The sequence below is a fragment of the Tinamus guttatus genome, unplaced genomic scaffold (genome assembly GCF_059628265.1).
Source record: "Tinamus guttatus ecotype Peru unplaced genomic scaffold, ASM5962826v1 Tinamus_guttatus_pri_ptg000377l, whole genome shotgun sequence".
NCBI lineage: Eukaryota > Metazoa > Chordata > Aves > Tinamiformes > Tinamidae > Tinamus > Tinamus guttatus.
The window spans coordinates 970,549-998,404 of record NW_028288911.1 but is presented as its reverse complement, the minus strand read 5'-3'; the positions used below and the strand labels follow the sequence as shown (position 1 = coordinate 998,404).

Genomic DNA, 27,856 nt, shown 5'->3' with positions numbered 1-27,856 from the left:
AAAAGTAGGAGAGCAGGCATGGTGCACACAACTGTGGCATCAATAACTGAGCCTTAAGAACACCTAGAACCTGTCAAGCCCTTTCCCAGAGGGAAAACTTTTGAGTGCCTTTGTGTGCCTTCACTTGCTTGCCCCATTGTCTTTCACTCACACACTTTATTAAATCCTATGCAAATAAAATATGTAAGTGTATTTGATGATCTAATCAGATCTACATTGAGTTTTGATAAGCTTGTCAACCTCTTGCACGAGAAAGGACAGTAGAAGCTAAGCAGCTTCCACTAAGACTTTTTTCCCCTCACCAAAGTGCTACAGCACCCAAGTGAGCAGCCACAGAGCCAGGCCTAGTACTTATGAGGACCTGACTCTGCTCAAGTGTGAGATCCACCACTCCTTCCCTGCATGCTGACACGAGAGGCCTGTTCTCCATCTACTACACTGAATCCTCCACAAGAAGCATCACGTCCTTGTGGAAACAAAGTGAAAACTAATCCCTTCTGCTGATAAAGGCAAGTGATGACAAACTTGCCTTTAAAATTTCTCCATGCCGCTTCTAGCGGCAGGCAGAAATTTGGAGACTACGGCAGTTTTTCCTCCTAACAGTGTTGCTCTGCCTTCCAGGTTACATGCAGCAGTCCAGGGGCATCAATCCACACCTACACCAATACGGTGATATTCCTCTGCTGATTACTGTATCCCTATGGTAAGAGGTATGTTGAGAAAGTCACCTCCAAAATACACACATTACAGTAGATAAATGGAGTGTAGAACTTCTACTTCGTAGAACCGTGTAGAACTTTGTACATTTTTATATTTTTCATTAGGACAGACTATGTGATGACACTTGAAGTGCTAGGTACTCTAAATGCTGAAAGTAGATATCAAGTTTGAAAAGGCCTCTAAAAGTTTTACTTGGTATTTTATATTTTAGCCCATTCTCTACTCATTTCATTAAAAAAAACACAAACATAACCCTTGCACTAGAAAAGCTTCACCTTCAAGCAACTGTTCAACAAAGTGACCAAAAGCTATCTTTTTGCAATCTCTCTCCAATACTAAAACACTTCTTCAATATTTATTATTTTTGAGGAGAGCAGGTTTACTGAAGGCCTACCTACAGAGGGAAAAAAAAAAATCAGAATAGTTGAACTGGAAAAAGGCCCCAAGAACCTTTTTCTGCATGCAGAGCTTATTCTATGATACCTCATGCTTCCAAGCTCCACCTCCCTCTCTTGGTAACATTGCTACCATTGATAACACTACTGCACAGACAAGTCTTGACTCATTTTTTATATGCGTGGGCCTTGCTAAGACTTGTCCATTTAAAATATGGAGTTGTCAAACTGACAATATGATTAAAAAAGACATTTTTAAAGAACCCATTTCATCTAGTGATATTGCAAAATCATTCATGTGAAAGAACGCTAACGCTGTTTTTATTTTAAAACTAGAAGGTGTTTCCCTACTGCAAGAGAAAGGGGCTTGACAGGTCTAAAGATGAGCTTTGTCAAATTGTCCTATATAGCCTGCATTAATTAAGCAGAATCCAATTAAACTAGCTCAGTTCAAACGAGTTCACTGGCACTCACCCAGGTGGAAGCAATGGTCAGCAGTCAGAGGAAGACAAAGTTGCCCAGGAGAAGTTGCAAAAGATGGAGTAAATTGATCCCTGTTCCTTTCCTATTGGAAGCTATACTGCATTTTTGCTTCTCCTTCCTTCCTGGAAGGGCCCAGAAGAGAATATTGCAGACAAAAATAGTAACAAGTTTAGCTCTTAAATATTTTAGAGATGCATTTAATGTGAACTCCCACTGAAAACAGTTTATAGTTTAGAACTGTTTATCAGTTTTGATATATAGCTTCAAGAGGATACCAGACAAATGCATGGGAGCATTTAAAAAACTGAACATACAATTAAGAGCATACAGATTGAGGAAAAAGTCATTTCAAAGGGCACTGAATGAAGCAGCTTAGTAGCTTTTTTCCTTTAATTACAGCAACAAGTTCAGGATTCTTAAAAAGAAAGGCTATAGATAGATTAAATAGAAGTTTCATACCAACAGTGTGATTTTAAAAAACCTAATGGAAAGCTACCTTGGTTTATATTTCCTATGTTTTGCAGCTGAGACTTCAATAAACTCGACTTCAATAAACTCTGAGCTCTTCACAGTTTTGCAGTTTTTACTGTTAGAAGGTGAGGCATTGGTTCAGTCATTATAGAACTGTCACCACAAGCACTCTCACGCAGCTCTATATTTTGACCTAGGAAGACTAAGCTAAATACAGAGAGTCATATCTACTATTTGCCCTGCTGACTTTTCCTATCTAGAAATTGTATTTCAGTTCAGACTACCTTCCAAAGCACTTCAGAGTTAAGAACCACTTTAAGAGCTGCACTTCATTCTCCACCACTTTGTGATAACAGCCCTGATCTCCAAGGCAGCTTATTTGATAATTATTAACACAAATACGTACTTGAGCAATTTAATTGCATATAAGACTAGACAGGTGAAACACCATCAAAGCATTTTCCTGAAAGGCAGATACCCAAAGCAGATCTATGGTGGCATCTCCGTTATCAGCAGCCACACAGAGTGACCATGACAAGAGTCAGGCACCTCAAAAGCGACTACAACAACTACTGGTACCAAAATGCTTGAGTCTGCGCTTAATCCTGTATTGCCCAGCTACAAACTGTCCCCAGCCTCCCCAAACTAATACCTTTAATCTCATTTTCCCTCACTTTCACATAGAAAACAAACAAGTGTCTTCTACAAAATGTCAATGTTCTTGGGGGCCACGACTGCTTTAAGAAGTGAAACCAGCCACTCGATGGTGAGGCACCGCCAAGGAAAACATTCAAGTGCTACTTGGCATCTAGATCTAACATTTCTTTCACACTCTGAAAAGAAGTTGCTTGGTTATTAACCAGCTGCAGACAAAGGAACAAAACATCTAAAAAAGCAAGGAAGATTCACAGATTATTACTGCAATGGTAAAAATAATCCCCCCTCTCATTTCTATGGCTAGCAGTAGTCCATGCAGTTCTGTTTTAGACAAGTTTTATAGGCTTCCCTGACAGCCTACACCAGGCTATTCTTCTAAAATACTGACAAATTTCTCTCGGCTTCTTGCAAACTTAAGCCATTCTCTAAGATGGAAATTTCTTCCACACTCAATTCTCCCTCTCCGTAATTTTAACATAAAAAATGCATATAAAGATCGCAGCTGCATTTTTATACACTATTTTTATTTTCACCCAAAAGATCCCCAGAAGTCTTTCGTACTGAAGTAGGTTTATAGATAAAAATCTTAAGTTTCTGATATGTTTAGATACCATGTTTTGAGTTCAAGTCTGCTTTTTGATCAAAAAGCCCACAAAAGGCGAGTTCCCTGGACTGCTAAAAATCTAACGCTCCTTTATCTTCTCTGTGTATTGATCTCACAGGAAGCTTCTTGGGTGGAGACCTGAAACGCTTTTTAAAAAGCCCCTAAATGTCATATCTGACTTACTAGCGCTACTTCAGTTTTCTTGCACATGCCTATTTCTGTTGCCCAAAAAACCCCAGAACTAAACCCGAATACCATTCCTGAGAGAAAACCTCAGCCCTGGCACACCTTCAGCCCATGAGAGCTGAAGAGATCAAACACATACCCCACCCTGCAGCACAGCCCTTCACTGCAACATTCAGCACTGTTTGCTCTCATTGACCTAATCAAAGATTTTTCCATCATGAGATCGCAACGGCACTAAACTGGACTTCTCTCAAAGGCCCATAACAACTGCATGACTCAACTAGTCTCGGAAGTCACACCTTGCGCTCAAACAAAGAGCGTTGGTTCTTCAAAACGGCACTGCAGCAGATCACTTGGTGTAAGCTAACGCAGTCTGTGCTGAAAATGCCTGATGGCAACTAATTTCAGCTCCCCCTGCAAATTAAGGGAGGTCTGAACCTCAAGAGTTTGTTGTACAAAATGTTATAAAGTGCAAAAACAAGTCAGAGCAAAGAAAATGTTTTTTAAACTTCTCGTTAATATCCAGTGCCCATCACAAGCAGTAGCTTTATAAAACATGAACAGTTATAATTTTTATGCTCATTTGTTGGTTTTGCCAAATATTTGTTGCGGCAATATCTAGAACCTCAAGTAGGATTAGATGCCTAGATTCCTCAGATAGGAAGCCTAATGGGCACTCAAAATACCTGCCTGAAAATGAGGGGAGCATTCACAGACTACACATCCAAAAACTGATTAAAACTGGGGGAGAGGAAGGAAAAAATATGCCAGAAGAGTAAATCACACTAACAGTTCACTAAACTTGAGCAACACCAGCCACATAACTGCAGTTATATTACAATTATTAACTAAGAACTTGGTCAGAGCTGAAGGGGTATCACGGGTGACACTTACCGGCGAGTGCAAGGCCTCGCTACCTTAACTCGGGCCGAGGAATTCAGCCCTGAAAAGGTCACAGCAGGACAAAAATGCAAGCGGCTACAGCCGCCCATTTGATCGAGCTGTAAAAGGAACGGGTCAAAGTAAAAACTGACTCAGGCAGGATGAAAGCTACAGCGTTTCAAGAAAGCAATCTGAGGTAGGACCTCTTCACAGAAAGACTTCAGAAAAGGCCAGCCAGAAGCAATGCAGCCAGAACATAGCTGCTCTGTGAGCATCTCTGAGGGAGAGTAATAAACTGGAGAGAGACAGAGAGAACGAGTTTTAGACAACGCACTGATGTAAGGACAAACTATATCAGCAGTCAAGAATAAAGGTTGCTCTTGCAACCTTCTCATCAGTTAGACAACAACCGTGTTGGGAATGAACACTAAAATCCCAGTTCAGCTGCAATGTGTATTAGCCACTGCTCACTGCTAGCCTTGGAAGAAAGTCTGATCTACTTCAGCTTCATAAACTTGCCTTTTCCAACATGTTGGAAGTCTAGAAATGCATGGAACCCTTCTGAACAAGATTTTTTTACGTCTGGCCGTATACGTGATAGCTTTTCTTTTTTGGATACTGCTAAAGCAACTGAATCTGTCTGAGATGGCTGTGGAAGAGAAACTTGGTAAGGGCGGGGGAGGAGGACGGACATGAACAAGCATATAAAAATCTCAAAATACATTTAAAGAGATGATCAAAATATTTTGAAGACAATTTGGTCAGTCAAGGGTGAAAGCAGCCTAGTATAAAATGAATTATTCCAACAGCTGCGTTTTTAAAAGCTAAAAGAAACAAACAAAAAAAAGGAACCAACATTTAAACAGTCTCTGTGACAGAGCATCCCCAGGCAAGATTTCTTTGGGGAGAATGCAGGGAAAAATTCATGAAAGGAAACTAGTCCAGATTCCCAAAGTGAAGCTCCAAGTGTCTTAGTTCCCTTATCTATATACATATTTATATATTATATATATAAATAAAGGACACACACACACACGCAACAACTAGATAAAAGCTGTATTTGCTAGTTCCTAGTCAATTCATTTACGTTAATTTAGTTCATGACTTACTGGAAATTGCGTTGAACCAGTTTTCTAAAAGAAACAGAAAATGCACATTAAAACCAGAAGCTGAAAGTAAAGACATAGCTGATACTCATCCATGCATACTCAACTGAGAACAGTCCAGAATGTCCTGCTTTTGGGCTCTCAGGCTTGTCATGTTTAAAGTTTTAATTAAAAGTTGTAAAAAAAAGACGACACTCAAATTTACTTATAAATGTCTTGATGGAATTAGCGATACTCAAGTCCTTTACCTCACTTTTTTGGAAAAGAAGCATCAAATTCTGCCTTAACTCTATGTACATGAAGCCCTTTCAGGAGGCAATCAAAATATGCAACCACCCTGGACAATTTAAATATGACTGATCTTTCCCCTTCTACTCATTTCTGGTTTTATTAAGGGAATGAAGTACAGCATTCACCGTTTGCTAACTCTTCCATTAAGGTTGTTTCTCATGGATTACACCTTATTACAGATGTGACTGTGCACTCAGAAAGCATTTCAACATCCTGCTACTTCATTTCCTTCCCTGCAACCTTCGCTCTTACCGTTTCCAAGCATGAGTTTCACAGATAGAGTTATTTCTGCCATCACTTAGAGGCAAGGCCACTAGTGTGCATTACAGACTTGGTTTTCATTACAAAAAGTGAGAGTTGAATCCCACTCTGAAGGGATAAGCATCAAGAGATACCCATGAAACACAAAGGAAAGTCCATGCTATAATAAGGGAAAGATTACTACACCTGAGTAAAAAATACCAAGCATGACAGCAAGCAGAAGAGCCAGGCAGTAGCATTTGCAATATTTCCTGTAAGATATATCAAAGCAAAAAAGCAGTTTTTGTAGACACAGGGAAAATTCAAAGCATCCCAAACCTGTCACTTGTTACGCTCTGCAGACTATCTTGTAGCACTGGTTTGAATCTCCTTCCTATTTAGGTCACAATTCCTGCTACTCCAGCAATTTATCATGGTGTTCTGTCACATGAAATTGCTACTATTAGTTGAAGTAAATGTGTCAATTATTGATTTTTTTTTATGCTTTGCATGATTGACAGCTGCTTTCTTTGCTATTTAGAAGAACAAAAGCCTCTACTGAACTTCTGGGTGCACAGTGAGCTCCCTTAGACTCAAGGCAGAGGAAACAAGCACATATCAGCAAACTTGCACCTGAAGAAATACTATTCATGCTTTAAAAGGCATTTGAAACTAAAGGTTGCCACAAGAAGAGTTTTGCCGAGTGCTGCTTGAGGAAAGAAGCAGCAAAGGCAGGCACTGAGAGCTACCCATAGATAAGGAGCATGAACAAAAAAGCTGCGAAGGACCTTCCCACACGCACACCCCAGCACCTCTTTCTCAAGCTAGGAAAGAGGCATCTTTTTTAAGCTATAGCTTGAGGGTACTAACTTTCAGGAGAAAGAAAAGTCTGGGAACAGAACTTTTGGAAGAACTGCTTTGGAAAACCCTCATACCCTTCTGCCACCATCTCACTGGTGACTGTGCTGTACGTCCTACCTGTGATGGTAACGGCATGGCTCCCCATGGGGCTTCTCTCTGCTTCAGGCCTTTGATGAAAGCAGCAAGAAGGCTAGAATCATGCCAAGCTGATTACAATTTAATATAGTAATATTAAAGAGGGAGAACAGTCATCCTGAAAACAGTTCTTGTAAAAGGACAAATTAAAACAGTTTCCATAACTAATACATTTCAATCATGGACAAAAATGATCATGTTTTAGAGAATTTGTATAGCAGGAGGGTCTTTCTGTTACAACAGGATTCCACGAAGAGAGGAATAGAGAAATTAAATCAAGAATGAGGAGTTCTCCCCAGATTATGAATACTCTTGGGCCTGGCCTGCAAGGGTGCTAGGGTCACTTCCCACGCTGCAGACATCAAGGACACTAGATCCCAAGTCTAGCTAATCAGGGAATATTTCAGTAAATTGCATCAGGCAACTTCTGCAGTCACAGAACACAAGCTCAGCAAGCTCCTCTGTGTGCATACAAGCTACAGATCCCACCATATGTTGGTTGTGCCACCACACAAAGGAAGCCTGAGGAGAACAAGACTGCGGGATCCTTCTAGCAGAAGGTGAAGGCTGTTTCTTACTGTCCCGATGACAGCGAGCATGGCTAAATTCCACTCCAACAGCACTGGTTTTAAGGAGGCACAGCCAGTATTCCAGGACATCATTTGCTACAAGGGAGTCTAAACCAAGTCTTGACACCAGACCAAGGAATTTTAGGATGCCAAACGGGAAAGGTAGCAGCAAAGTAAGGCAGAGCTGCGTGTGCAAACCCGCAAAGCAAAGCCAAAAGGGACTTTCAGAACAGTAACGTAAAGCAGCACAACATGAAGACTGGCAAGCTGTGTAAACAGCTTAATTCAACACATGCCCTCATCTCACACAGTAATATAAAGAGAATTACCCCAGTCTCAGAAATTCAGTCCTGTTGTCCCTCCTCCAAGGTAGGGGGCCTTACGAAGGCTTTACAATAGGACCAAACTTGCTTACAAAATACAGCACATGCAAACACATACAGATCCAGTAACAGGGAAATAAACTGGCAACACTCATGCAGAAAAAGTTTAAATTGTGGGAATTGGTCAGGAGGCATCATATACCCTCCCAGTCTAACAGACATGTATTTTAAGTATGCTTGACTGCCATTTGACAAAAAAGCTGACTACCAGTAGAGCAGATGCATACTTTAGGCCAGCACCATTTAAGAGTCATCCTAAAAGAAAAAAGAATTCATGAGCCCATAGAAAGCTTTGTTTGTTCGAAGTCCACTACCTTAATAAGCTTTTCAAGTCCATATACTCAAGTTCTCCCCTTCCAAAAGGGCACAAATAGCTAGAAGACCATCAGGTTTAAGACTAATGCAGAAGCATCGACTAGTAGAGGTTTTCCAACTCCTGTGTCACAAATCCCACTCACCGCTTCAGGCAACAATGTTTAAGGCAAGAAAAACAATAATCTATCCTTGGAAAATAACTAGGTCGAGAAAATGCTCCACTGTGGTTAGAAACCACAAGGCCACTTCTTAATAAACTTTATGACCCACTCAGCTCCGCTGGTTTGGAATGCGGTTCAAAGTTACACTGCAGTGCAAAAGCCTGAAAATTAAATCTGTTCCTGACAACATGATGGCCAAATTAATGACTTCATTAATTAGTAACTAGAGCAATAAGTAAAGGAGCTTCCTCCCCCCAATAAGAGCTGGATTATCTGGGCTCCAGTGCACCTGAAACAGAACCATAAGTGGACAGATTCCTCCCTTCTGCCCCCATCCCCTTTATTTCACCTCTTCCTGTAATGAAGATGTGTCCTAGGTTTCATAGGAGAGGGGGGAAAGTTACTGGATTGAAAACCTGGAACTTCTCTGAGCACTTTGGAAAAATGTAGATTCACCCTCACACATTTGGGCAGATCCAGAAGAACATGTACATTCAGTACAGCCATGAAGCCTTGCTTCCATTTAAATAGAAAGAGAACTCCAGTGATTTAAGCACCCCCAGATTTCTCAACAGAAAATCACTGCCAGATGGAGCCTTCAAGCTTGCCATGCTTTTAAACCAAGCTGAAGTTGCACAAAGTTCATTAAGTGACCCTAAACTACTTTGAGCTTCAAGTAAATCTTAATATAGCATGGATACTTCTGTTGCTCATCTATATAAAATATGAAGCTAATGTCAAATGTACAGTAATACAGCAGTTAATCAAAACATTATTTCTCTCCTAAGCCACAGTAATAGCATTTTATTTTTTAAGCAATGAAGTTAAATCTCTGCTGTCTGAGAATAAGCTCACAAGGACTTTCTCAACAAAAAACCCAACAATAGGTAACCCTGCAAAAGCAATTCACATTGCTTTTGTATTACAATATAAGAATTGACATTTAAGATTTCATGTATTATACCAAATTACAAACTGGGCATGAAAAGCATTTTTCTAATGCATTCTACAAAAAGGTAAAATACCTGACAGTTACTAAAGCTTAGTGGGAACAGGACATTAATTATCTGCTATTCATTAGCAGCCCTGAAAATCTGTTATTGTTTCCTCTTATGGAAAGCTCTTCAGGACTGTCATATTCTAAAGCTTGGCAGTCAGAAGATGACTCACTTGCTTTGAGACAAAGAGTTATTAGTAAAATAGAATGCCTGTTTTATACAGAGGTTGTAGTTGCCATTGTATTTGAAAGAGAAAAACAAGGAAAAGGAATTCAGCTTCCCTTCCTTTGAGTCTCCATCATACAAAACTCAAACCACAGGGGTGGCAGGGGGAGGAGGGAGGAAGGGGGAGACAAATGCTTCCTAAAGTGGTTTCTACAACAATTAAAACCTTAATTTTAAAGCAGACTGATGACTGCACAACATCAACGTGCTACAAGATGATCACAAAAAAGCAGAGCTTTAGAGAAGGTAAAACATTGCTATTAATGCCTACTTAAAAAAAAAAAAAAAAAAAAGGATTCCTCACCTAAGAAATTCTTACTATTTAACTAAGGGTACTGCTATGAAAAACGCCACAATGTAAAGCAACTGAGATGAACAAAAAGCATCCAGAAATTTAAGAATTGTTTTCAAAATTACAGAGGAGGCATCAGCAAACATTTTACATGACATCCCAAAAACCCCAAGGCTGTCAGTCAATTAGTGCAATTGAGTCCAATCTGCAGCAAAAGGCTGCATTTGGTATTTGCCTAAAAACACTGAAAACACCAACATAAGAATTCCCAAGCATTTTGGGAACCCAAATTAGGAACGTCACAAGAGCATATGCAAAAAGAACAGAGTGTTTTGCACATAACATCTCTGTCAGTATATCCTCATTTCAGTAGCAGGACAGATGAAGCAAATAATCAAGGAGAGTCCATAATCCAGAAGCAAAGGTAAAAACAAGTTAAAAGTTCTTCTCTATAGAGAAGATTGGGAGCTTTAATTCACTCTAAGTGAATTTTTTGACATGCAGGGGTAAAAGACTAAATTTGTTATATTCTAGATCCCTTTGGAGGAAGTTTACAAGCACTGACATTAACATGTCTCATTCAGATAGTTTAAAGCAGGAATATTCTCCTTCACAAGCGGAACTGTTTTCACTACGTAAATTGCAGAATTTAAGAGCTTAAAATAAATGCTCAAATTGGTACATGTCTTTGTTTCTCCCCTCCTAAAAAACTTTAGGAACAATTTAGATACTTTTACCTTCTGTTAGGGAAAGGAGAAATGCTGAGAGTCTGAGAACACAGACCTCCTTCCCAGTTTAGTTGTAGCTGGACGCAACCATGTATCATCAAACAGAGCATCCAACCTTGTCATCCCAGTTTACTGCTTAACAAGGTCTCTTGCATGTTGCTCCTGTAAGAGCTGCACTCTAAAGTTAGCGCCGCTCTGACAGGAAAGCCTTACAGCCTACACTATCACACTACATTTATTGCAAGTATAAAGACTCATGAAGACTTAAAAAGCTTACGTGTCCTCCCCCCTCCTCATTTAAAATTAGTCACGGCATAAAAGTTTAGACAACGTTGCCATACGTTTTGCTGAAAGACTCAGCTATTTATAGAGCAGTAATACCATTCTGCTCAGATATATTTTTTTTTATTAAAAGAGACTAAAGTTTAGTTATATTACTATGAGTTACTGTGTGTAATAACCAGATGATCCCTGCCCCAGATTTTCAGACATCTCAAACTATCTGGAAGGGCATGGGGGAACCTTGCTTATGAAGGTTCTAACACAGTTTTCAAACACCACAGTGCCATAATGAACAAGAGCTAGTATGGATAATTTTTAATTGATATTTTGTTTTCATAGTCATTTTTAAATTGAAGTTTCACATCCTTTCCTACTTTTATAACTTAAACACAACAGATAAGCAGCTCCTTCATTTAGGTTTAGACAAATGGAAGAAAAAACATGCAATTAAGCCCAAAGTGACAAAATCCACACTTGCAACTGAGCAAACTATTACTACATAATGGCACAAAGCCCAGTAGGAAATAAGGTACTATTAACCTTGAAAATTTAAGCTGTAAGTGAATTACTTAAAATCTACAAATAGAGAATTATAAGAATAGCCCAACATCCCCTAAGACTAAGTCAGTCTTAAAACTACTGCTCCCTATTGCTGTTTAAAACATCGCTTGAGCAGTGGACACAGCAAGAGACACCAGATGCTCCAAGTCAATGCTAACATGGGTTAGAAGAACAGGAACAGCTAAAGGTGTGTTTAAGCTACATGAACTGTAAATACGGGAACAAACTCAAAGCTCAGTCGATTCAAAAGCAGCAGCCCAGAAGCGGAAGGGTCATGCTCTCCGATAGAGGCTTTCTGTCCTCAAGTCAGGAATCAACATGAGCTCTTCTGTATCAAGTTACTGCTGGTTCTACTTGAATAGGAAGGAGGCATCATTTGAAATAACACAACTATTTTAAAAGCTTATAATTAAAGCGAAAAGGTGTCTGTTTTTATAATTTTATAGCTAAAGTCCATATTTTAATTTTGCACATCTTCACTACAGGTCAAACTTTCTTATTTCAATGCAGTGCAAGTTATGGAATAAATCTTTGGCAAGTTCTGAAAAAAATAGGTAATTTAAGCTTAGAATTTCACCAGAGCAAGATCTACCTATATAATGCTTTACAAAAAAGTAAACAATACTTTTTAACAACTGAAAAGGTTAATCGCTTTCATTAAGATATCAACTTTGATTTTCACTGCAGGACTTTGAACACATTTAAATTATGAAATGAGATAAATAGAAAAATTAAAGTATTTGATACAATAGGGATGCCCACTTAGACCCTTTAGTCTATGCAGGTCCTCAGAGACCTATTGCTCAAGGGTAACTGCTCTAAGTCTCACGACAGGTTCCAGGCAAGAGAAAGGGTATTTGTACACAACATTTGTTCCCAAGAATAACCGGACACAGGCTTCTAATCTCTAGCTGTCATACATAATATCTGCTATCCTTCCTCCCACCCCTGCAGCAGCTGCTTTCAAAGATGGGATATAAAAGCTCTCATATGCTTTTAACCAGAAGATCAGTAATTGAAGTTTTATTGCCACAAAATGCTATTTGTTATCATGTTAGGAAGAAGATTCAAAAATAAGTGCCACAATCTAAAGTGAGCCTGAATAAGTTCCATGGTTGAGACAAAACTGTCTTTGCTTCCCAAAAAACACTATCTGTTAAGGAAACCACATCCCTGGAGGCATTTAAAAAGGTACAGTGGACAATGCTAGAAAAAAAAAAATACACACAGTGTGAAGTAATCATGCATCAGCAGGGAATTAGGATGATTTAGAACAGCTTTCCTTATATATTTTCACCTTTTTTTTTTTTTAAACAGTTTTATAGTAAGTCAAATGTAAATAGTCACCCACACAAACTTCACAGCAGCATTCAACTCAGACTATTGTGCTTCATTTTTGGTTTAATTTGAAGATATGAGACAATCATATAGCAGATGCACATTGCTCAACTCTGAAGGAGCCAGTTTAACCTACAATACTTGAGGTTTACCAGGTATCTGCTATCCAGAGACCAATATCAAAGGTTCCAGAGCACATGGAACATTCTGCCTGTGGGAATAGTGCTGGGACTCTTTGTTCAAGAGGTCTCCCCCTTTTGTAGCTGCCACCAGGGGAGGGGACATATGAAAGAAACACTTCAACCTTCTACTTTTCCTGAGAGAACAGGTGTCTACTCTAGTTTCTGAGCTCAAGCTTTGTAATAAATATAATAGCACGGCCAAGTCCCAGGAGAAAGGAGTTGACTTGCACTTCATTATTCAAAATCCTGCAGGCCTGTTTTCACACTGTGGAACCTTACTAAACATATAAGCAGTTTATTGCACCCATTTCCATTCATAAACTATTCAACTCAAAATTGCCTTTGAAGAAAAAACAGACTTCACAAACGCTGAAGTCTTCAGTATCCTGAACTTAGAGGAATGCTGTTCACATAATAGTAGAAGAGCATTTTCCCTTAAAGCCTACTGCTGTTTTTTTTTTCCCCCTTTTCAAATATAAAGGCCTTAAGTTGATATCCGCAATCAAAATAGTGGATTTTAAACCACTGATTTACTTATCTGAGTAGTTTGAAACCTACCACCACACACTGAACAAGACCATTGAGCTAAAGTTGTTTTATGTCTCCTATAATATAAATAATTGTCTTTCCCTTTCTCGGTTTATGATCACTTGCATATTATTACCATGAAAAAAGGATAAGGCTCTGAAGCTCTTTTTTAAAGCAAAAGTAGGCCAGTATTGATTTGTTTTTCAAAACTGAAGTTAAAATCTCCTCTTGCAATAGAAATCAAGTCTTCAGACAAGAACCAAGATTCTGTCCCTGACTTACTTGTTCTCTCCTGCCATTAATCTTACTTTAAGAGAAGTTTGACGAATTAGATACCATCATCTGCTTCATTTTATTGATCCAAACCCCAGTCCAATCCTTTGTTACTCAGTATTACACTTCCCACAAATCATAATCCAGAAAGCAAGGGCATCATGGGTGCAGAAGATGTGCTACATACAGAGCAAGGACCAATCATTTTGTAATAGAAACAGTGCTTTTATATCAAGGCATGACTGAATTGCAAAGTATACCGTGTAGGTGGAACAAATCAGATCTAATTTCTGACCAAGAGATGCTGCACTGCACATTCTTACAGAAGTACTGCAGGAGTTTAAATGAATGGGAATTGCTAATGTGTTGAGTAGTGTCTTCTCTAAATGGTGCTCAATGCAAGCAGTGTAACAGGCAGCCTGTGCTGACTACCATAACCAGGCGCAAATACTTCTACCTCAAATAACCTGTCTGTTCCCCTACTGACAGGAAGCTAGAAGAGACAAGCTTTACATAAGCAACTCCAACTATTTAAAGCAACATGCTTACTATTTAGAGACCACAATCCAAATGAACTTCATAAGCCAATACTTAACCTACTTCGGCCAATCCAGGCTTGACTCGGAGTACCCCTGCTAACATTGTAAGGAATTCATTGAGATTTTTATTTAGCACATGCTGAAACAGCTGTCTTGCAGAGAGTCCAATGTAAGTGAGACCAGCTAGGAAAAGCAGCAGTTATTTTACTGTACTATTCGCATGTATATTTTCTATACTCATGTTTGAGCTATCTATAGCAGTGACATAATAGTCTTCAAGAGGCTGACATTAGTATGTTGGTACTTTTGCTTAGATAGTTAAACAAAATTAGCATGACACTTCACCCCAATACCTATTCACATTAACTTCTGTAACCCAGTCACACACAGTTAAAGTGAAGTTGATGCAAAGATTCAGCAAGAAAGTCATCTTCTGTGATCTAAGCTCAGTCACAGCACTCCTGATTAGCACTTCTAATCTTCATACTGCTGTTCCATTAGTGATGCTACTCTTGTTGCTTTGGCAGTGTTCAAGACTTGACATCTCTGAAGCCATTTTCTATAAGGAGCCTTCCTTGCCAAGGAGATCCACAAAGCCACCATCTAACTGTGTGGCTTGAAGCGCAGGGTCAGTAAAGGTAAAGCAGAGACTATTAACTTCAACACCCCATTAAGCAGCAGAAGGAAAACTTTGCCAATTCAGGACCTTAAAGACACTCCTGCTAAACTAGAATGAGCAGGAGCAGCATATGAACAGACTACAGACATTATGGAATTATCATGGAGCATTGTGGAGATCCAAAATACAAAAGGTTAAAAACAGATTAGTCAGACTGTAGATTCATCAGTAGTTAGGAGAGCCTGAGCTACTGATGCTCTTCGGAGTCCCCAAAACACCCCAGCCCAGGGGCAAGCACAGTATGCCAGAGGAAGCACCGTGCTCCACACGACGCCTATCACTGGGTATCTCAAACTATTCCTTTGATAAAAGCAGCTCTTTAGCATTAACTGCTTAAACAGACTTAAGATCACCTTGGACAACATGTTAACAGAAGTTTCTTTTAAAGTATGACACCAAGATTTCTTTGGCAATTTTATGCCAGAAGGCTTTGCAGGGGGAGGTGTTAAAGAGCAGCAAGACTTCTGACTACAGCATATTGCTAGTCCAGCTCTGAAGGACAGCTTGATCTGGAACATTGAATAGACTCACACCTTGGCAATTAAACTTGCTTACGCACTGAAGAACCAGGCAGCTGCTCTTCACTAGTTGCACCTATTTTTGTTTCTGCCAAAAGGCTGGACTGACGTAATTCTGCATGAAGCAGAAGACACACACAGACCAACTCCCCCTCCAAAGCCTCCAAGCAAAACCACCCACCCCCAGGAACTCATTTTCTGGGGTGGAAGAACTTTTCAAAGAAGGGTTTATATCCTCCTCCTTCAGTTAGTGGTCTAAATGCCACCTATGCTTATTCTCAACTACCTTCTGGAAGAGAGCTTACAAGCTGCAGGACCAGAGAGTAAGGAGCATCTCCTTTGCCACACACATACACTTTTAAGTGCCAGGGTGATCAGGCGCTGGCTCATTTAAGGAGCACAGATATTCCCCACCAGAGCCAGCTTCTTGCTCAGAAGCTTGTGAGCAAGCACTCTCTAGGCCCAGATATTGTTTGCAGTTATTCTACCCACACAGCTATGCTAGCACACATAACTGAGCCGAGAATGCCATTTCTAGTCCTTAGGGCCTGAAGAGAGCTATCACATTTTGTTATCACTACTGTAATCTTTTCCACTTGTTTCTACAGCTGTCTTCATGTTCTGGAAAGGCGGATGTTGCGTAAGTGTGTATTTTCAGCTTGAAGTCCCGAAAAAGATCCTTCCAAAACTTAACACTATGTTAGAGCCAAGCAACAGTATTTAGCAGTCTGCCTGATCACATCAATCTGTTTCTACACGTATGAATTACTTGTTTAACTTAAAATTGATGCAAATGTTTCTGTAAATTTAAGACATGGGCATATTCTTTCCTGAGAAGGCAGATAATCTATAACAGAGGAAAGGGGTGTTTGGGAAAGGAAAAAATCAAGGTATATAAACAGAAACTGTTCTAACCAAAGGAATATATTGGTTCTTTTGTTTTAAAGACTGATAAAAAGCTAATATTAAAGAGACAATACAGGAATTCAGATTCATTATCTGAAATTATTTTCCTATGGATTTTATTTATACTTGAAAATATTAACAATGGGAGCCTGACTTTCAGACTTAGACTTACACATTTTCTAGCATTCATTTAGCACATCAGTAGCGAACAAGAAGCGTAAATAGCATCAACCCAGAGGGGAGAACAGCTGTCAAAAAAAGGTCAGATATCTAACTCAAAAGTTTTAAGTTTCCTTTAAGTTTCCCTTGAACACACAGCTACTCAAGAAACGTATTCACACGCAATAGCGCTTGCTTCAGACTAAAATCAGTCAGTTTTGGTAAATACCCATTTGAGACAATCACAACTTTCACCAGTGTTTCAGTGCAGACCTCTCAAAATTCCAGCCTGCTGGGGGAAAATGCTACAAGGGGACTGAACCGAAGACCACCTCCTCTTGTGCAGCTGTGGCTCGGATGCAACACTGCCAGGTGAAGCAAAAACTCTCCCCTTCCTTCAAATCTACTGCAACACGGGTCAGCTATGACTTAAGTTATCTACCAGTGCTCTTTATCTAATTACCAGCCTGTTCTCAGGCACATACTTCAAGTTCCAAAACTTTTAGGAACACTTGAGCACATAAAACATTTGCAGTAAGCTTCCAACAGATATCCTTAGACTTAAGCATTTGTTTTCACATAAGCCTTTCAAACTGACTTAGAAGTGAATTTTAAATCACAGGAGATTTATTTTTAGAAACAATAAGGAGCCTTCAAAACACATGAAAGGGAGGTCTCACTGCACTTCCCCTTATCGTAATCCTGATCTTCAGCAAGCTATGCAGATATAGGACACATCTACATCTCGTGGTGTGACACTTCAAAACAAGTCTTCTGTAGTATTAGCTCATAATATTTTGCACAGCAATAATTTTCAGGAAGCATACTCCTAGAAAAATAAATTTCAGACCACAATGTTTTAAGTCTCAAAGCATACACCTCCAGTTCTGGCAAATACGTAAGGAGAAGATAAGCTAGAGAAAAACGTCCAACAGAACATGACAGGTCAGTAGAGTGCCACTTGAAACAAAACCTCCCCATCTGCCAGCATTTCTTGCAAACTTGATTCAGCTTTTACTTAAAAGCCAGGCAATATTGTAGGTAAATATTTATCAGCTATATTTTCATTATAGTTAAGTTTCCTTCAAAGATAGTGCATTTCCAAATCATACTTTGTGCCTTTGATTAAAGGCATGTTAGCATCTTCCTCTGAAGATGCTAATGGCAGAGCTGGAAACAGCCCCATCAGGCCTTGACAGTGTTGAATGAGCTTTAATGCATGAACTACTCTGCCTGCCTTGAAAATGGTTTTCAAAATAGGTCTCGCAGCAAAAAGTGATTAACAATGCTCAAATATAGTCTTATGTGCTGTTTAATGCAGTAGAAAATCTGAAAATCTAAAAAACTTGTCCATAGACAAAGCTCGCTCTATTCTTCTCCAGGCACACTACTTAATGGTTTATTTAGGTCTAAGCTGAGCTGAAAAAAGTCTGAGTCTAAAATACTCTATCGTCAAAGCTTTGAGAACACAAGCAGCAAACCTAGCCAGGACAGCAGAAGCTTTCAAGTTGTACATTCAGTTTAAAGAAACATGCATTAGAACGCGAGCAGTTGAAAGGCAAATCCACGGATATTTGTGGAGGAGATTTATAAAGCTAATCTTAGCAGTGATTAACATGGAAAAACAGGTAAGATCTGATTAACTGGCTAATGAATGGACATTTTAAAGCAACACCCAGAACAGCATCCAGTCACATCCAAAACAAAAATCTGTTACCAATCTGTCAGTAAGCAAATCATTATGTATAGCTTGTCACCTAATTACCTACCCTATAGTTCTTTCAAAATGAAGCCTCTAATGAAGGGAATCCCTTAAGCTTTAAGTTCTAGGCAGATTGTCTTAGAAAGTCACACAAGAAACAAGCAAAGTAGAAGTAATCAAGCCATCTCAGTGACTATCTGCACATAGACAACTCAGTTCAGTATTTCACTCTATTTTTCTCCCCTACATCCCCATGTATAAGCCAACAGCAACCTGGTCCCCAAGATAAGACGTTTTCGCCCCACTCCCTTCAGCTTTTCTTCTGTACAACACATCAAATGGGCAGACACCGCTATGTAACTATCTTTCACTTCTTTTTACTGCTGCTTCTGCAAACCGTCTCCTTCCCACTACAGTATAGCAATATTTAGGGAACTACCCACACAACCCCCAAGTCTGGTACCTACTGAAAGTAGGGAGGGCAGTAGAAGAACAGGGATCACAGTCTCACAAATTCAGTGTTCACAGTTTCACTTGAGAATCAAACAAGCAGCTTCAGTTTTAAACCACAGCCAAGTTACCCCCATTGATAACCAGAGATTTAAAAAGGGAGATATGGACTACTACATGCAAAGTGCAAACACAAATTAACTAGATTTGAACTGCAGTAACTTTAAAAGACACTGCTGCACCTTGTTCCTAGTTAACTCACTAGCATTAACTTTTCTTTGCTACTCAATCTGCTCCCTTCTCCGTGGAATACTGCATTTTAAAAACAAGCCTTTTCCTGGCCTCTGCTTAACGCATCTTTTCACAGCTCTCTGTACTTTATCAAGTAGCCTGTACTTTACAAATTGGGCTGTAAATAAGTTGCTGTAGAGTACTGCTTTGACAAGTACGAGAAGCCCTGCTGTACTGCTGAAGATACAGATGCCAGTATTAGAACTCAAGCAAAGCTGCAACAACTACCAATTAATGCACTTTATCTAAAAGCCACCTCTCAGCAATAGCTCCTTTCGCACACTGAGGAAAATAAAATCTCACCCGTGTCATTTTAAAAAAGTCTAACGATGGCCTGTTCCATCGTACATCCTCCTCCCGTCTGCGCTTTAGCCGACTTTTCTTCTCGTTGAGAACACAAGGCTGCGAGCGGCATCTCAGCAAGCCTTGACGCCGGCTGAGCTCGGGTGTGGAGGTGGGAGTGCTGTTGGCTGAAGGCAAGAGATTTCCCGTCTCCGTGATGTGCTCCTGGGAGAGGGAGAGGCGACGCCTTGGGTTAAAGTCACAAGGCCCTCCGGAATTCCAGCGGGTGCTCGAACTTGTGCTTCCCTCGCTACTGTCCACAAAGCCGCTGCTCGCCGAGGAAGGCCTGGGTACTGGTGACGTGTTGAAGCTGGTGATGGTGAAGACGTTATTTAAGGAGAGTACGTTTTGTGGCAGGCTGATGCTTGTGCTTCTCTGTAAGGTGGCGCTGCCGTGACTGTTGCAGCGCTGCAGGGTGGCGCTGCCGCCGCTATTGCACCGTCTCTTTGACACGGGAGTCCACACTTTGGAGCTGCCGGGTTTCCACGGGGAGCGGCAGCGAGCCAGCTCGTCCGGCTCCGACAGGGACCTGCAGTGGCGTTTGGTTGGCGGCGCCAAGGGCTGACCCGAATTCTCATTAAGGTTTAATTCACTTATCCATCCCGACACCATGGACGGACTGGAAGATTCCTGCTGCCACTGCAGGCTGCCATTGCTGGCGGGGCCTGTGCTGAAGGGGCACACTGGGAACGGGTACGCGGAGCTCCTTGTCGCATCCGTCTGGAGCGGGCAACCCCCATTTAAAGCTTTCCAAGGACTGTCTTCTAAAAAAGAAGAAACAGTGATGAAAGACAGCAGAGAGAAAGACAGTTTCTTTTCAACCTACTTTAAAGTTTAAGCATAAGTCAAAAAAGTTTAGAGGTGTTAGCCATGAACACCCAGCTCTTAATCAAAGTTTTGCAGCATAACCACAAATTTGTTAAAGGAAAGAGAGACTTCTAAAAACGTGAGGACTAAAGTATTTCAGGAGCCAGTCCAGGTGTTCTAGGATATATTTCAGCACTTTCTGAATACTTTTTCCTACGTATTAAAAGATTATAGCACTGTTTTCTGAGTGAGCGGTAGGAACGGCGTCTGTACCTGCTTCTCTAGGGAACACCATATATCATGATTAAAACCTGTAGCGTTGAACAGCCAGAGGTACAACTAAAGTGGATTAACGAGTATTGTAAGAACCTAGATTTAAATACATGAGCAAAGTACTCTGCTTATAGACTGCTGTCCTTTTGACTATAATGTTTATTCAGAACACCTTACTAGAGAAACTGAAGTTTTAAAGGTATTCATATTCTACAGTCTGCAAAGCTTTAAATTAGAAGCAATTTAAGAGTTATTTCAGACTGGTGATTGTTTCCATGTTTGCTCATACCCACAAACTGAAAAATCCTAATTCAGAGTGCAAAATAAAGTGAATAAACCATGTTGGAGGATCTTAAGGGTAACTGAATTCAAACACAGCCCACAGTGCACAAGTTATGTGAAGTGGCAATACTAGATAAAAAAGCCTGCCAGCCAAGCCTCTCGGTCTTTGTAAAGCTTTGCTTTGAGAACATTTTGCACATTTTACAGCGGTTCCTCCACAGTATACAGTAAAATGTAAGAGGAACTACAACAGACTTTGAATTTGCAAGTTGAAAAGCAACACAACTACTGGCCAGCTAGCAGTGCTTCATGCTTGGTTAGCAGAAATTTGCTAATTTTAACCAATTAGCCAAATAAGTTTCAGCTATCTTAGCCTTAAGGGAAAGATTTGAAACAATTTTTTCCTAAGTATATCTTAAGAACCTAGAATATGCTATAATACTTTCTTATGCGAATACTTTCTTACACTTTCTAGCATCTGCGTAGGAGTTTGAGAACAATCAACAAGTTACACATTTGCCGAGTAGCTTCAAAAGTCGAACCCAAATAGTTGTACATGCTCCATGGCCAGCAAAGTATGTCATGGATTATCCTGTTTATTTGGATCTTAAAGAACACCCTATTGTCTCAAAAATCATTTAACTGTGCAGACAGCTGGCCTATTCAAACAACATGTTTTATTAGAATTCCTCTGTCCGTCCTCCTCCATTCTTTCAGATGGGTACAACCACATACTGTGCTTTGCCTTAAGCATGTAAGCTCTTCAAGGCAGGGACCATCCATAATTCAGTGCAAGTAAAATAACCAACACAATAGGATCTAGACACTGTCTGAAACTTCTTACCTACTGGCAGAACAGATTGCTTGGGCTGACTTTATGTGAATTTTTAAAAATTAAGTTTTCTCTGATGTTGGCAGAATGAGTTTCAAACTTACATAAAAAATACCCGAGTTTATGCAAGTGTATATTATCAAAAACGGTATTAAAACAAGGTATCTTTGTGAACCTTACAAAGCAGGATTCACATTAAGATGAATCCTATTGAACAAATATTCTACTATGCATACTTTGTTGCATCTTTAAGGAAAGTTTTAAATACATCCAGTAATAAAATAGTACAAAAACCTCTCTACACATCAGTGAGTGGCATTCTTACTTTGCCAAATAGAATTTACTTTCATTGTAAGAGAACAGAGAAAAAAGCTTATAGACTTGTGTCAAAACACTAGACTTCAATTTAGGATTTGCATCATGCAGCATATTCTATTTGGCAAAGCATAAAAAAGGTGTTTAAAGAGGTTAGAGTTGTCTGCTAGGAGACGTTAGCAAAAGGATGTTTAGCATAAAAACAGCAATCACTGTGCATCTGTACACCACAGCCGAAAAATCTAACAAAAAAAAACATTACAAGGCCTTTTGCTATGCAAAGCAGATCACAAGTACAAAACTAACAACCAGCTATTCCCAGTATTGTTCAAAGACCAGCTTAAACCAGCAGGCCCTGCAACAGCATGTCCATCCCCCTCACCTTATTTACAAAAGAAAGGCTGCTTGCTATACCAATTACCTCCGTAAAATGTGCCTAAGGTTTCTGAAGAACTTACCGTTGATTTCGAAAGGGAACAAGCTGCCACTTTTGTTCAACTTCTCAGATGAGTACTGAAATCAGAGGGGAAAAAAGAAGTTTTAACTGGGTGAGAGACTGTCAGCATGCACCTCAAGGAATATGCATGCAAGTTCCAGCTTCCCTGGACATGCCTAACAGCTTCTTTAAAGGACTGGGTTTTATTGAGTATCTTGAAGATGCTTCTAAATAGCTGGTCTTTAAAAATGCTTAGACTTCAGAGGTTTTATTTAACATGTTTTTTGTTGCATCACTACATATCGAAGTGTTTCAAGAAGTGCAATAGTCCAGAAAGAATTAAGAAAAATCATTCACTCAATGAAATAGCTTTGATCCAATTCTCATTTCAGTGGAGAGGAAATTAAAGTCTGACAACCAGGTTTCATACTTTTAATTTACCAGAAAAGAATACTTTACCTTACAGTAAAAGACAGAAATAGCTTTAACTGAATTATTGAAATTGTTGAGGGCCCCCATTCAGAGCAGTGTCAAAAGCAACCTTGATTAGTACTTTATATTTAAGTACAGTACAGCAAAACATTTCTTAAAGTACAAAAGTCATAAAGACAAATTTCCTACCCAAGAAAGTCATGTCTGCAAAAGATGACAGTTTTAGAAGTTATACTGATTTATTAGTAATGTCACATGAATGAGAAAAAATGTAAAGGTCATACTTATAATAACGTAAATACATGTAGGCCTTTAAAATTTAAGATTAAACCTGGTCAGTAGCTCCTGTATATTAAAAAGTTGCAAGGAGAATATTTTCCGCTTTATTACCTAATTTTATGGAAGAAAAGGGTGTTCAAAAGGCATTCTCAAACTGTCTAGATTTCTCAGGCAAAGAATACAGCTTGTTATCAAGTCTCCTATAATTACTTTATAGAGGTAAGGCCCTGTCAGAGCCCAAGGACTTACTTTTTATTCCCCATCACCTCCTCAGAATGGGGAAAAATATACCTAAAAAACTTGCAACCTGATTTCTGTGCACAGCCAAAAAAGGTAGCACTGTATATAATCTTCCTTTCCAGTTAAAAGTTCACTTTTTAAACAAGCATCTTTGGCGTATAAAGCTTTTCTTTTGTGCTACATAGGAACACAGAGTGCAAGTAGTAACTTTAAATGCTTGAACTCCACAACTGAGATACAAGCACTAATCTATGGTAATATTCTCTTGCTATGTTTGTCTAGGGATGGGGAATGAAGAGGTTGAGGAAAGGACTGGACAGCAATCAGATTTTTATCTTGTTTCTTATCAGAGTCTGTATACTAGAGACAACCTATTGCTATGGTTTGTGCTTTGCTTGCAACTGTAGGTGCATTTATAGCTTCGTAAGAAAGCTGTTTTCTTACAGACTGTAAATCCCATGGACATTACAAGATTTCATATCTGAAATCTGACAAGAGGAGTAGGAACAACAGACACATTTACTAGCTTGCCTTTTGTAACTGCAATAGCTAGTTAAATAGTATACCTATATTAATAAAACTAGTGTTAATAGCCTCCTCAAACAAACTAGACAGGTTCAGTATGGAACACTATAGCACACTGAGATAACAAGGCAATAGTTACCTTCAGCTTTTCCTTATGGAAAAGCAGACAGAGATTAAAGGGACTTGGCAGGTTATTCGAGGGATTGTCTCCTCAGTTTATTCCCAAATTAAAGATTAGTTTAAAAAAAAAAAAAAAAAAGCATTTCTAGGAACAGAATACCATGTCAGAAAGTTTGAAAGCAAAGTAGCTTGCACCACACAAAAAAGGACAGTAAGAATGACTTAAATTTCTCAGGCTTGGTTAGAGACTATTCACACAGTTTAAGATGTTTACAAGAAACAAAATTTTAAGAGCAATCCCAAATGGCTACCATTAAATGAATGCTTAAACATTTGTAAAGAGGACCTGATAAAAGATCCATTCAGTTTAAGTCTTTAAAGAGAGTCATTTGATTACCTGTATTCTAACCACATGTTAAAAAACCTTCAACTGAAGACTAAACTATCAGATCTTTTAGTGACAAATTAAAGATGGCATTTTTAAAGGGATGCTGGGAGACAGCATGCATTCAGGTCTGATCAGTACTGCACACAACAACTTCCATGTTCACCCTCCTGTCCACAGGCCACATTAGTCCGGCTTCTAAGGGAGCCAGCACTGTGAAAAAAGTAGTCAGAAAAATTTGTAAAACAAGTAGAAAAACAATTGGTTCTCATAAGCAAATGTTGTAGAGAATCATGTTAAATTAAAACAAATGCTAATAATTTTTTGGAGATTACCAAGGCTTTTGGCCTCAGTAATCGAGTCTCCATTTAGAAGGAGAGAAAGGTGTTATCATTTCCAGTAAGAGCTTGAAGAAAATAAGGGAAGAATCCATGCATTGTATCTATTCAGCTTTTCAAAACTGAAACTAAAAGCACTTGGAAACATTATGGGATAGTGTATTCTAACAATATCTCAAAGTCCAGAGTTGAACAGGATCTATTAAGTTATAAATTGTTTGAGGGCTTATCTTTATACAGAACACAGCAGAGGCCTCATATGGGCTGCTGAATATTCCTGTAAAGGGAATAACTGTAACTCAGCTTATCAGCTGTCCTGCACTGGCTAGACACCACCTGCCCCATTCATTCCCTGCTGCATCAAGGTCTACCTGAGGCTTCCTGAATTAAGAACCTGTCTTTTTAAGTTTGCTCATCTTTTCTCAAGTATGAGAGGTCACAAAGCAATTGCTAAGAACCTTAATGGGGAAGTCTGTTCCCCTCTGTGTGAAGGAAAGTTCCACACAGTAGCTTCTACCAGCTAATGCATTATGAATAGATTTAGATCTAGACCTCTTATATAAAAGTTTCTAGAAAAAAAAGCAGGTTCTAAAATAGTTGGAGACACTACACTGTGAAACCACAAGTTCCATGTAAGGTTGGAATTAGTTTGTTTAGGCAAGAAAGGAGTTCTATATTTGTGCTCCTTCAGAAGTAAGATCTTTTCTGCATTTGGAGAGATTACACTCAAAAGGAATCAGATTTTGTGAAATGACCTTTGAGACAGAGATGCAAGTTTCATCTAGACAAATTATTCATGCCACCTCAATTCTTAAACTTTTCAACACAAACCAGCGAAATAAAAAGTTACACCCAGAGGATAAGAGCTTCTTCCTTCCACAGATGCTCACATTTCCCTTTTAATACCACAGCTTTAGGTCTTGTATCTTGTTCCCTTTTACTTCACAGAGTAATTCCAGCTTCCACAACACACCACAACCTTAGCCAGAATATAAAGGGAAGACTTGAACACAGACCTACTGAATCTTACTCAAGCAAACAAAGACCAAGCGTTTAACCTAGACAAAAGCTGAGACACTGTATTGTAAAGGCTCCTACTTTTATGGGAAGGATCCCAATTGTTTGGTTGCTTTTTCCTAAGCTGGATGCAGTGCAAGACCATGCAACATCACTGAGCACACACTGGGGACATGCTGTACACTGGTTATAAAAATTAACATGGAGCATAGCAGTACGAGAAACTATATCCAGGATTTTGAAATATACTCATGCAATAGGCAAAGAAACATACCTGGTCAACATAGAAATGAAAGACTATATGTATAGAGGATACAGCACTACATATAAGTTTATGTATATAAAAAAAAATAAGGGCTTTGTGGTAGGTAAATGGCCTTGAAGAGCTAATATATCTTTTTATAACCCTCATTTATGAGCTAGGTTACATTCTCTTTGCCCTGCCAGCTGAATGCAAACAGATTTGTTCTTCAGATAGGCAAATATATGGGAAAAGCAAGCAAGCTCTTACGTTCTCAGTATGAACTAATAAAAATAGTGCACAATTAGAAGAGAATTCTTTGATCTCTTCAAGATTTGACTCATAATACAGACTAATCTATACCAGTATCCGTCTCAGCACAAAAACATACAGGAAGAGGGGAAAAAACACTTTAGAGCCCGAGAAGTCTACCTGGTCACAGCTAATCAGAACCCTACCCAAACAATCATGCTTTTTCACTCCAACACATGCTCCAAACTTCCACAGAAGGAAAAACAGTTCTCATGTAAAAAACAGATGCTAAATGCCAAGCACAGTTGTTTTCAGTATTGCTTCCCTCTCCCCTCCAAATTACATTCACTAAGGAGTATCAGTCCAAGCTATGATTGACTTTAGATCAGCTATCTGCAGAGACTAGCAATCGCTTAGAAATTTCCCCCAATTAAGTAATTTTTCCATCAATTCCATCAAGAGAGAAAAATAAACAGCAAAAATTACTCTTCAGAGAGATCTGTGGCAAGAAGACTAACTGATGAGTTCAAGTGAAAGGTCTTTCCGGAATGCTTGTGCCACACAGCTAGAGGGGCTTGACTTCATCAAGGACATTTTCATGTTGACCAAATTGACTGACTTGAATTGGCATTTTCACAGGAGAGTAATCAAACTTAGAAGTCAGAAAGATATTCTTTTCCTTAAGCAACTTCTGGCAGGACAAGTTCTGGAGAGAACAACTTCTCTCCAGCGTTTCTGTTTATGATTAAGAAAATCTGAAGTCCTCTGGGAATACTAAAAGGTTTTTGAAAGCACAACTGAATGTTTGAAAGAATTTGAGTGGGCTCCTACACTCCAGTGCACCAGTCTAGACTTGGTCTCAAGGTAGGCTCCAAATAAGCATAAACATTATCACTTTCCTTCCTTCTCCCCAACTATTTTATCTGCATGTGCCAAGACAAGCACTTGTGCAACTGCACTGTGAAAGGGAACCTGAAACTGATAAGGGTTAACATTAACTCAGGAATGAGAGGTTGGTCTCAATCTTGGATCAGTTCATAAGATGATTGACCGCATGGTCCTACAGAACTTTGTTTCACTGACACCCTTGAGTTTAATTTGCAGATTAAGTACTTTCAGTTACAACTCCAATTGAAGTCAACGAAATTAAATTATTAGGCTAGCACACAAAGAAATACATGCTGAGGCTTCTCAAAATGGGTGGTTAAAATTAAGGAGACTCTTGTGTCTTTGCTCACTCTGAAGCAGAATTAATATTGCTCACTTCACAAGTGAGGTGTGAAGAGCTGCGCAATAGGAAAAGAAAAATAGATTCCACAGTTAGGGTCTAAATAGCACGTGTGAATTGGGTCACAACCACAGATGAAACCAGCAGGAAACAGTAAATATTACAAAACTATTCAAAGCACCAGCCTACTCACACTGATGAGCAAGGACCTACGGGTGTGAACACATTGGTAATGAGATATCTGACTTACAGTTCAGCTAACATTTAACAGAAGATCTGTGCTGGTTTTGTACATTGCCGAAAATTGCCTACATTACAATCACTCTTTTAGTAAATATTGTTGTCATGCAGGCTAACTGCTTGATGACTAAGTGAAGAAATTTCCCCTATTACTAGTTTATC

The 27,856-nt window shown here is 39.3% G+C and overlaps 1 protein-coding gene across 2 annotated transcripts in view; it reads right to left on the bottom strand.

The window, feature by feature from the left end:
- The window catches only part of FAM53A (family with sequence similarity 53 member A), a 56,308-nt gene that overhangs the window by 17,029 nt on the left and 11,423 nt on the right, over positions 1-27,856 (bottom strand). Inside the window, exons 3-4 of one of the 2 annotated variants that reach the window (XM_088530524.1) lie at positions 22,420-22,474; positions 19,414-20,213 (exon numbers count right to left, since the gene is read on the bottom strand). In XM_088530524.1, the coding sequence (XP_088386650.1) occupies positions 19,414-20,213; positions 22,420-22,474 (855 nt within the window). Of the gene's footprint in view, positions 1-19,413; positions 20,217-22,419; positions 22,475-27,856 lie in introns of both variants that reach the window. The other variant, XM_010226000.2, reaches the window with a different exon arrangement.